Here is a 12,268-nt window from a genome sequence, read left to right on the forward strand (position 1 = left end):
CTAAGTTGTGTGTTTCTAAGATATTACATTAATGTAATTCTGAACCTAAACAATATAATTCTCCATAAAAAGTTCCTTCCGAAACTTACAGAAAAAAATCTTAAGTACTCTTGATTACCTTGAAGCTGGAAATAGAAGTATTTTTGTTTGCACTTTTAAGAGTCTGGTTGACCCATTTAATAATAATTTCATCATTTACTTTTTCACCCTCTCCAAGATCTGATAACACATTCAATGTGTACCTGCAATAGAAAAGACACATATTTGAGACTAAAATGGGTAAATTTTGCTTTCATATCATTTATGTCAATATTTAGATAAACATTTAAGAAACAGTTCAGTTCTAATAAATATTTCTAATGTTAGCCTGGCATTTGTACTTGGTTACATTCCAGAGTTCTAAAGCTCACTATGTAAAAACAAAAACTACCATATGGTATTTAAAAAATTTAAAACAACTTACAGAGCCATTTTAAGAGACATTAATAAAAAGTGTTTCTAGAGATTGACCCATTTTCTTTTTTAATTTATTTTTTATTACTTCTTTTTAGTTATAAATAACATTAGAATTCATTTTGACATAATTATAAAAGTATGGAAAATAATTTGCCTTAATTCCCCAGTACTTCCTCTTTTTCTCTTCTCCTTTCTCCCTATTTCCTTCCCTCTACTGATTTTTCTGCTATTTACTTATTTTTTTTTAATTAGTGTTTTGTGAGTACACATGATAGTGAGATTCACTGTGGTATATTCATAATATTCATAATGATAAGTGTTGGCAAGTGTGGGGGAAACAGGTATACCATACATTGTTGGTGGGAATGCAAATTAGTGCAACCACATAAAAAAGTTAGGTCAGATTTTGATGAAATTCTGTCCCCCTCCTCTGCTTTTTTCTTTTCTCTGTTTTTTTCCTCCTTGTTTTGGCCTAGCTTCCACACATCAGAGAAAATATTCAGCCTTTGGTTTTTTGGGATTGGCTTGTTTCACTTAGCACGACAATCTCCAGTTCCAAGCATTTACCAGCAAATGCCATAATTTCATTCTTCTTTATGACTGACTAATACTCCATTGTGTATATATACTACATCTTCTTTATCCATTCATCTGTTGAAGGGCATTAGGTTAGTTCCATCGCTTAGATATTGTGGATTGTGCTACTATAAACATTGATGTGGTTGTATTCCTATAGTATGCTGATTTTATATCTTTTGGACGTATACCAAGAAGTGGGATAGCTGGGTCCTATAGTGATTCAAATCCTAGTTTTCTGAGGAATCTCCATCCTGCTTTCCAGAGTGGTTGCACTAATTTGCAGTCCCATCAGCAATGTATGGTATACTTGTTTCCCCAACACTTGCCAACACTTATCATTAGTTGTATATCTTGATAATTGCCATTCTGAATGAAGTGAGATGAAGAAACAAACCCATTTTAAAATGAAATTCACTAGTATGTATAACCAATAGTAAATCCTTTACAAAATTAATATATTTTACATTGTATGTTTATTGTGTTTATTATTCTTCAAAAATAGCTAAAAGTTTAGCTCAGTAACTTGTTGAAGGGAACTGACAGTGTTGCTGTAAACACATCAGCCTTTACCTTCTCATCAGCTGCCATACCAATGCCAGAGTAAGTGTTGAATTCCCTTCATTTAGGTCCTGCCCAGCAATACCAACCAAGGAGAATTTGGCTTTATTCTTCCCAAGCTCCACTGCATAGTTACAGTTTTCAATCTATAAGCAAGCAAAAGTTTGGGTATAAAAACATATTTCCTGAATATGTCAACCTAATTCAGTCATCTGAAAAAATAATTCTAATAACACTTTATATGACTTAATTTCATTTCATAATAACCCAGTGAAAGCAAGGAATAACTATTTCTATTTTATAGCTAAAGATATCCAAGCACTAAGGGGTTGATCTAGATAGAGGAACAACTGGCTAAAAAGTGTTAAGAGCCTGTCTTACCCTGTAAGTCTTGACTCTCTAAGATTACACATCTTACTAATGGCAAATATGTAACTAAAATCCTTGGTTTCCTGCATTCCACTAATAAACCTAATAAATAATGTTTATTCTAGATTTTAAATTAAGGAATAGAAAAGTCATCGTTTCATTAAGAATCTCTCGTATTCATCTCTCATATTCTTTATCTGATCTTACTCATCCTTAATTTCAGCTTTTGGCCCATTTTATTTAACAAAGGCTTAACCTTAACTACACCAGTTAATAATGATTGTTAACTTGTTGAATTCCTAATAATGCTTATATTGCAATGCTTATGCACCATCTTTTACTTATTTTAGCTTTTATGTGATTTCTTTTGCTACTCATTGTATGGCTCCTTTTAAAAAACAAAAATGTTTACATGTATCAATCTATATCATAGTTTCCCTACTTCCAGCCAAGTGCCTTGCCAACAGTCAAAATCTGATCTATAAATACCAATAAATTATTTGCCCACCTATCTATTTATTTCTAGTGATATTAAGTCTGGTTAAATTTTTCTGTACTTTTTTTTTTTTTGGTCTATCTTGGCCTCTAGAGAATATTCTTATTTCCCATCATCTAGTGTTGTACTTCTTTTATCAGAATAGAAATATCACACACACACACACACACACACACACATTCTTATGTAGATGAGTTTTCCTTAAGTAAAATTGTATGCTCTCATAATTGTATAATCTCACCAGTAGAAGAAAAGTGTTTACTAAGTACTTTTTGGAAAAAACAGTTAAGAAAAAAACAGTATAATTAGTTTCTCTCAATTTTCTTTTCAAGGTAGTGAAGCCTCCATTTCAAAACAATTCAACCAGGGATAAGCAGATATATTTTTTTCTAAAAATAAGGAAATATTTCTATGAAAGGCAAAGAAGAGGCCACACAATTAGCAGATTTTTAAAACAAATTTGTTAAAAAGAATTCAAATTCCTGAAGTTCAGTTGGTTTAAAAAAAAATACAAGAAGATCCTTTGAACTTTCTGTAACATCTGCCTGGTTCACTTCATAAATCAAATAAAACATCTGATTTGGATTCATATTTTTTACATGCAAGGAGATAATATTTCAAAATTAGTTTTCCTAGTAGTCATATTTAATTATGCCTGTTTAATAGAAACAAATGCTATAGAAATTTATAGAACTAAAAAAAATAGATTCCTAATTTATGGAAAGTAATCAGCACTCCTGATTATGTAACTGTGAATAAAAAGAGAGAAAAATCATGGATACTCATTTGAATGGGAAACTTCACTGGCAAATTGCAGTCATCACTTTTGTGTAGACTGTGTTTCAGTAAAGGGCCATCTGTTAGTTAGTTAGACCAAAATGCCTGAGAGAGAAGATGGTGAGAAAGAATCTCACTAGTGTAGATAGAGCCTAAGGGGATGCTAGTGTAGAGCCTAAGGGGATGCTGGTATGACTAACAAGAAAGGGAAACTGGAAGTGGGTGTTAATATAAGGGGAATGGTGTTCTATTTGGGGCAGCATTTGGTTGCAAATTTGGCAGAACATTTCTAAGATCTGGAGAGGTACTAAACTGGAGAAAAAATGAGAAATTAGGTTCCTGGCGGTAAGTCATGTTTATGATAGTATCCTAAAACCTTAAAAATAGATCTGCTTTCTGAGGCTGTACATACAGAAGTTAAGAGCTTTAGGCAAGAATGAGTCTTGGAAATACTTGAGTTGTCAGGCTAAAATATGAGGAACCCATGAAAGTTAAGAATGAGCACAAAGCCAAGCATGGTGGTGCAGAACTATAATTCCAGCTACTCCAGAGGCCAAGTTAGGAGGATTACAAGTTCAAAGCCAGCCTGAGTAACTTAGTGAGACCCTGTCTCAAAACAAAAAAATAAAAAGGTAGCAGAATACAACAGTTACTAATAGGGCATTATGTAAAAATGTGGATGTGTAACCGATATGATTCTGCAATCTGTATTTGGGGTAAAATTGGGAGTTCATAACCAACTTGAATCTAATGTATGAAATATGATATGTCAAGAGCTTTGTAATGTTTTGAACAACCAATAAAAAATAAATAAATTAAATAAATAAATAAATAAATAAAAAGGGCTGGGGCCGTAGCTCAGTGGTACAGGGCCCCTAGGTTCAATCCCCAGGAGGGAAAGGGTGGTGAAATGAACACAAAGAAAGCAAGGAAAAGTTAGAGAGCACAGTCTCTGAGTGAATGAAAGAATGATTCCAAGCACTTCAAATGCTTTGGAGGCTCATTTGGACAATGAGAAGGGTTATGTAATAGGATACTAGGTTCCAAGTGACAACAAATACTGAAAAAGTAATGAAGAAATATATTTAATGATACAGTTTTATGAACTTTATAAGTGAAGTGATGTGCATTGATGATTGCCCAAAGTCCATAAAATAATTCCCTACGATAATGTGTCATGAAAAGGACTGCTTTTTTGTTTTTTAAGCATCTCGAATTTATCTCAGGCTTTATGTTTAATTCTACTAAACTGCTGGTATTTGTTGAAATGAAGCATTCTACATATGATTCATTTATAATATTTTGCAATTAACATAAAAATCCCAAGCATAATGAATGGTTCAATTTGTGTTTTCCTGTTACATTTTACATAAGAAATTTTGAAGGGAAAAAAAAAAAAAAAACTTAAGGCTGGGGTTGTGGCTCAGTGGTGTAGCATTTGCCTGGCATCTGTGAGGCACTGGGTTTGATTTTCAGCACCACATATAAATAAATAAAAGGTCCATTGACAAAAAAAAATATATATATATATATTAAAAAAAACAAATGAAATTATTCAACAAGATTTTCTGAATTCTTAAAGATTTTCTGAATTGTACTTCTGTGACAAAAACTGTGAGCAAATCAATTGAAAGTTTAAAATGTAGTCAGTCCAACCATCAGAAATACTGAGAAATATGAATATAAATTTCATCATTATACTATTATACTACCAATTTTAAAACTTCTAATATTAAGATGTATTTACTTTTAAAAGTCTTTTATTTTTTAAATTACAAAGTCTATAAATATATGTTCATTCTGGGGATGTAGAGGAAGATTAGAAGTCCTTTTTGAATTATATGTTTAAAACAGATTTATATCATGTACATACACAGTTTTAAATATTGCTTTCCCATGCCACTATTACTAAAACACTTTTTTAAAATTTCTTTTTTGGTACCCAGGGATTAAACCCAAAGGCACCACTGAGACATATCCCCAGCCTTTTTTATTTTTTATTCTGAGACAGGTTCTTGCTCAGTTGTTTAGGGCCTTGCTAAGTTGCTCAGACTGGCTTTGAACTTGCAATTCTTCTGCCTCAGCTAAAATACTTTTTTTTTTTTTTTTTGGTCCTGGGGTTTGAACTCAGGGACACTAGAACACTGAGCCACATCCCCAGCTCTATTTTGTATTTTACTTAGAGACAGGGTCTCACTGAGTTGCTTACTGCCTAGTTTTTGCTGAAGCTGGCTTTGAACTCTCTATCCTTCTGCCTCAGCCTCCCAAGCCCCTGGGATTACAGGCGTTCATTACCACGCCAGGCTAAAACACTATTTTTAATGGCAAATTTTACTTCATCTTATAGGTGAGTCACTACTAAGGCTTTATTGAACAATTATTTTAGTTTTTGTTCTATAAACATTATGGTGATAAACATTCTGGTGGACAATTGCTTGTCTGACTTCCTGATTTTTCATCAGAATAGATGATAAGAATTGAAATTTTTAGATCAAAGGATTTTTAAACATATATTTTAGTTGTCAATGAACCTTTATTTCATTTATTTATTAATATGTGGTGCTCAGAATTGAACCCAGTGTCTCACATATCCCAGGCTTTACCACTGAGCCATAACTCCAATCCCAAACGATTTTTTTTAAAGATTATTGATAATATATTACCAAACTGATTCTAGAAAGGTTCTAAAAAGGAACATATCCTCTTAACACTGGATGAATTTCTTGTTTTAAACTGCATTTCTTTATGGTGGGTAAAAGTTTTTCTGTGTATTACCCATCATTTTTTTCTATGAATTTTGAACTCATTTTGTTTTCCCATTTTGCTGGTAACAGCAACTGGATTTTAGTAGTTGATTTGTATGAACTACTTATATTTACATTATTAACCACTTGTCATACTTTTTGTAAACATGGATTCTTCACGTTTGCTTTTAACTTTTCTTTATGATTTATTTTTGTACATAAAGTTTGAAGTTTATATGAAATGTATTCATATCTACTTTTTCCTTTGTAATTAATTATTTATTCCAGGAATAGAGAATCATTCACTTACATTTTAAGAGTTTTATTATATTTTAATACTCCTTACTTTAAATCCGCCTGGCATTTACTTTGGTGGATTATATATGATAAAGACTGCGTTTTTTTTCTAACTAAATAGTTAACTAGGTTTTTCTGGCATCATTTTTTGGATGATCTTTCCTTTCCCTCTTGAATTCAGCAACCACCTTGCCATATATTAAGTTCTTAGGTTTATAATTTCTTGGCTATCCTATTCCATTCCATTTTTACATTCATACTAAATATTTCACTTACTGTACCTTCACTATAAATTTTAATATATAGCCATGTACTGCTTAATAAGAAATGTGTCACTATGGTCATGACGTCAACAGGTGATATAATCTTAGGGACTCACCATTGTATATGTGGTTCATCATTAACCCATGACTATTTTCTAACATCTCTAAAATATCCCTCAACATCCTTGGAAAATGTTCCTGACTATTCAGGGCTTTTCCTTCTTCCAGTGAAGCTTTAGAATCACTTTATAAGTCCCACTTACCCCCTAATACACACACATATATAAATTGCTTCACCTATCCCCTGCTACACACACACAGTCTTAGATTCTAAATGGAATTATGTTCTACCAGTAAGTTGACTACAAGAAAAATTGATCTCTTTATGTTATTTAGTCTTTCTGTCCAGGAATATGGTTATATTTCTTCTTATTCAACTACCAACAGTTTTAACATTATGAAAATGCTGGTCAATTTCATATTAATCAAACAAGTAAGTTCCAGAAAATTTAGTCCATTAATTTGTTTAGTATGTTTAAATTATTCTTATTTTAAACAAAAGGATGAGGTTAAATGAAAGTATTAACATTTGAAAGTCCTGCATACTTTTACTTTAGAAAGCAAATGACACTAAAAAAAGGTAAAAAGGAAATGCAAAAAAACCCAAAAAGGTTTCCACAGAACAAACATGAATACCAAGGAGACTACTGATCCTATATGAAAAATACTGGAAGATAAGAACTTCTTTTTACATTCATCTGCCAGATTTTCTTCCACCAGATGTAATGAAATCACTGCCTTCAAAAACATTTATTGACTTTCCACTGCTTATAGCTTAAAACCCATGTTCTTTAATCTGGCATTCAAGGTTCTTAATATCTTGCTCCAATCCCAATATTTAATTAACTGCTTACCTATCAAAATCTTCTGCTGTAGCAAAACCATTTTCCTTAATTCCCAGAAACACACTTTCCCACTATTATTGTTTTGCTTAACCCTCAGCCCCTTCTCCATCCTCCTTGTGACAAAATTCAATAATACATTCCTCAAGGTCTACCTCAAAATCAGCCTTCTGCGTGAAGCCTTTCATAAGGGCGACCTGTGGCCTTTTCTTCTTTAAAACCCATACTATCACTTTGCTTATACTGTCCTATATTGTAGTGGTTTATCTTATCTCCCTGCCTACTTTAGGGCTCCATAACTTGTTTTTTTTAATATTATGCATTGCACTGTAATATATAGTAGGTAATCAAATATCTGCTGAGTAAATGAATGAATAACCAGTAAAGATTCAGCAAGTTGTGGCAAATATAAAATAAGAGCGCACGTAACAATACATCTCAAAGAACATTAATACTACAACTTGCTAAAGAAGAAAGCATTTATAAAAGTGTCTGACTGGAAAGACTGCCTCCAACTTCCAAATATTTATTAAAGCAAATTTGTAAAAAGGCTATCAGGTTTAACATATTGGTTTGAAATAGAACAGCGAGGACAGGCCATAGTTTACCAAGCTTCATGAAAATCTAAATCTTCTGTTTTATATCAGAACAATGACAATATAGCCACAATCATTATTTCATTCACCTTCTTCATGTTTCCTCCAAGAGCAGGATAAGGAGGTTTGTTGACATGGCTCCAGTCAACTGGCACTCGAATCATTTCATAGAGCTGAAAGATCACTAGAGCATCTGCAAGGTCACTAAAACAAGAAGGAAAAGGAGATGAGAGAAGAGTCAATGCTGGTATTATTTAATTTTATGAAGTACACTGACATATTTCTTGAAAAACACAAAGGCTGGGCATGGTGGTACAAATCTGTGACCCCAGCTACTCGGGAGGCTCAAGCAGAAGAACAGCAATTTTGAGGCCAGCCTAGGCAACTTACTGAGACCCTGTCTCAAAATAAAACTAAAAGAGGACTGCAAATGTAGCTCTGTAGGAAAGCACTCAGCTAGCATGTGCAAGGCTCTGGGCTCAATCTCTAGTATGGCAAAGAAAAAAAATCCACAATAGGGTCATTTAATGCTTATAGAATAACAGGATATATAATTTGACCCAGAACTTCCATTCTAAGAATGTGCCCAAAAATTTGTCGTAAATATTTACAAAAACATTTGTATGTATTTATATATGTACATATAATCATATCCATGCATATGCTATACACACATACATATATATGTAGGTAAGTAAATACATATGTACACTCACACAGAAAGACATTTGTTGCCACAGTATTGATAATTTTTTTTTTTTTTTTTTTTTTTGAGACCAGATCTCTATTGCCCAGACTAGTTTCTAATTTCTGGGCTACAATAATCCTCCTGCCTCAGCCTCCTGAGTAGCTAAGACTGTAGGGATATGTCACTGCACCCTGCTCATAGTATTTATAAATTTGGGAACAGCTTAAATGCCTGGCCATTAAGAGCTATTGAATAAACTATCCATACTATGAACTCCTGGGCCACCATTAGAAATAGTTATGTAGATCTCTGTATACCAACATGACAGTCTTTACAAGGGAATATTAAGTTTACAAGAGTAAATGGCAAAACACTTTACATGGTTGGATCTCATTTATTTTTTAAAAAATTAGAGTCGAATGTATTTATATACCTATGTATGCTAAGGACTATTAATATGGATTACCTCTGGGCAGGAAAAAGGAAGTATGAGAGGGTAAGAAGGCAATTGTATATTTTATTTTATTCTGTATACTTACATATTTCTTGAAACTTATACAGTAGAATAAATTTATATCTTAGTGATATACTAGTATTTTTAGAAACTTTAATTATAGGAAAGCCACAGCTATTAAGTAGGCAGTGGTTCATGTTCAATGATGAAGGTTAAGAGGAGGGAATTTATAAGCAAGCAGGAGTTCTTAAAGTGAGAACTACTACCTTGTATTGAGAAAAGTTAAGTTCTCCTGAGAAAATATGTCTGTGTTGAGTCTGTTCTCAATTCTGTATGCTAAGGACATAAAGCAGTAGCAATTGATTTTTTAAATTGCTAGGCCTGTGATGTAGTATGTGGCTTTTCTCCTCTAACAGCTTATTCAATGAGTTATGTCTTACTAAGGTTGATACTAAGGTTAGTTTGCATTCTCTGAGCATACACCATATGGCAGTGAAGGAGGCTGGGCTCTGTGCTGACTGATGGGGAAAGTCTAATCTGAAAGTAATTAAAATCTGCAAGGTTGGGACTGAGGCTGTAGCTCAGTGGTAAAGTGCTTGCCTCGTACGTGTGAGGCACTGGGTTCAATCCTCAGCACCACATAAAAATAAGTAAATAAAGATACTGTGTGTTCATCTATAACTAAATAAACATTTTAAAAAATCTAGATACTAGTATCAACATTATTTTTTTAAAAAATCTGACAAGGTTATCTGTAAGCAGATGAGCATTTTCTATAAAAAAGGTATACTAGCCAGGCAGAGTGATGCAAACCTGTAATCCCAATGGCTCAGGAGGCTGAGGCAGGAAGATCTCAAGTTCAAAGCCAGCCTTAGCAATTTAGCGAGGCCCTAATCAAGTTAGTCAGATCCTGTCTCAAAATAAAAATTAAAAAGGGCTGGGGATATGGCTCAGTGGTTAAGTGCCCCTGGGTTCAATCCCCAGTTCCAAAAAAAAATATTACTAAGGTACTAAGGTATTTGTGTAGGTTCTAGAATCCATCTATTTCATGATTTTTTTTTTCTTAAGTGAACCCACTCTCATTCCTGTGTAATATGGTATTATTAATGATGTTCTACAAATGGGAAAACTGAGACCCAGAGAGATGAAATTACTTCCAGAGATTTCAGGATGAATTCCACAAACTGATCCTAGAAACACACTAGAGCTATTTGTTCTTTCAAGTTAGTTCATAAAGATCTATTCCTCTCTCATGTCCAATATTTGAGTTTTACCTGCCCTAATATAATGCTAGTTCCTGTAAAATTGATGTACATCTCTTCTTGTTTAGCTGGAATTAAAATGAGCCTATCACACTGAGCCAATTAACAGAATAAGGCAATATTTGGTTTTAGATCTTAAAGAACAGTTTTAATACATACCAAGAAGCAGAAATTACTATATTACTACTACTAATCCTCAGCAAGTTAGGTTGTCTGCTATGACATTAATCTTCATATTTAAATAATAACTTGGTCAATCTTTAGATAGAGTTAAACTCTTTAAAAAAGAGTTTCCTTCATGTGTAAATTAATGATAGGTTTAGTTAGGCTTTTTTCCTTAAAAAATAAAACGTTAGCTGAAGTTGAGTTCCTTTATATGTCTTTCAAGGCAAGATTCTATAATAATGAGAAGAAAGATTTCTTCTCACCCACATCTAGGAAGACACATTGTTATCACTAACAGCATTGGAAATGATTTAGTATAATATCTTCTTAGTCCAATCAATGTTAATTATATGCTGTCACACAGGGATTGAATCCAGGGATTCTCTACCACATCCTCTGTTTCCCCATCTTTCTTCAGACAGTCCCCAAACTTGTAATTCTCCTGCCTCAGTCTTGCTAATCACTGGAGTCACAGGCCTGTACCCCTGTACCCAGCTATATATTGTCATTTTTAAACAGAGATAAAAATTTAATAATTACCAGGGAAAACAAGTTATTTCTATAAATTAAATAAAAGCATACACAAACATTTTAGAGTAATTGAGATTGTGATGAAAATAAATTAAAAATATGAATTGTAATGATGAATACCGATATAAAGGTTAAGAACCATTTATCAAATATTACAGTTATTCTAATATGCTAAAGCTGAAGTAATTTCTTATTTTCAAGATTACCATGAAAGAATAACGTGTATCTTTACTGATGTATTTCTATCATCAAAAATTATAATTATTATATTTTTAAAAAATTTTACTATATTGCCAATTCCCAGCATTCTGAAACTCTAAATGTTAGCTAACTCCTTGTGATAAGAGAAAATGCTATTATGTAAACATACCAAGTTTGAAACTTTTTAAATTCAACCTCTGGGGCTGGGGGTGTAGCTTAGTGGTAGAGCATTTGCCTAGCATGTGTGAGGACTTGGGTTCCTTCCCAGAATGGAGGTGAGGGGAATTTGATCCTGACAGTAAGGTTCAAACACAGTAAAATATTTACCTGTACAAATGATTAATATATGGGTTGACCCCCAAGGAATTCATCCAGTTCCGAAAAGTCCGCTCTTCCTTGCTCTCTCCTAGATTACACATAAATTACACTGATGATTCAGGACAGAAAGAATCAGGAACTATATTTTAAACTATTCAGACAGGTACAAATTGGCCATACATACTTGGTCAGGGTTCTTTAGATACCATAATTTCTTTGGAGGAAAAAAGAAAAACAATCTTATCCCCCACCATCTAGGAAGCCTTCGTTTACACACCACTCTCTCCCCCCTCACTCTGGCTTCCCATTCTCTTTTTCTTCATCTAGATTCCCTTAGTTGATGTCTGTGAATTACTACTGTCCAGAAATACCACAGATAAACTTGTGTAGTCTGAAGTTATGATTAGATGCAAAAAGGACTAGATAAACATTGTAAAATGAAATCTTTTAGCTTTCGGGATAACATCAGCATATTAAACATAAATAGAAAAGCTTTGCTTTTTCAAATACAGTGTATTGGGAATCTAATTTTATACAGATTATGGTTTCATACAGGAAAGTTTCTGGGTGTACAAACCTATACTTTATACCAAACAATGAAGGAGAGAGGGA

The 12,268-nt window shown here is 33.1% G+C and overlaps 1 protein-coding gene across 4 annotated transcripts in view; it reads right to left on the reverse strand.

Moving 5' to 3' along the window:
• The window catches only part of Pls1 (plastin 1), a 118,172-nt gene that overhangs the window by 9,239 nt on the left and 96,665 nt on the right, over positions 1-12,268 (reverse strand). For all 4 annotated transcript variants that reach the window (XM_046431914.2, XM_058574807.1, XM_046431915.2 and 1 more), the window contains exons 11-14: positions 11,666-11,744; positions 8,127-8,241; positions 1,606-1,739; positions 119-242 (exon numbers count right to left, since the gene is read on the reverse strand). In XM_046431914.2, coding sequence (XP_046287870.1) covers positions 119-242; positions 1,606-1,739; positions 8,127-8,241; positions 11,666-11,744 — 452 coding nt within the window. The remainder of the gene's footprint in view (positions 1-118; positions 243-1,605; positions 1,740-8,126; positions 8,242-11,665; positions 11,745-12,268) is intronic.

This window comes from Marmota monax, unplaced genomic scaffold (assembly GCF_021218885.2).
Source record: "Marmota monax isolate L192 unplaced genomic scaffold, Marmota_monax_Labrador192_F-V1.1 WCK01_AAM20220418_F8-fsc00022, whole genome shotgun sequence".
Lineage (NCBI taxonomy): Eukaryota > Metazoa > Chordata > Mammalia > Rodentia > Sciuridae > Marmota > Marmota monax.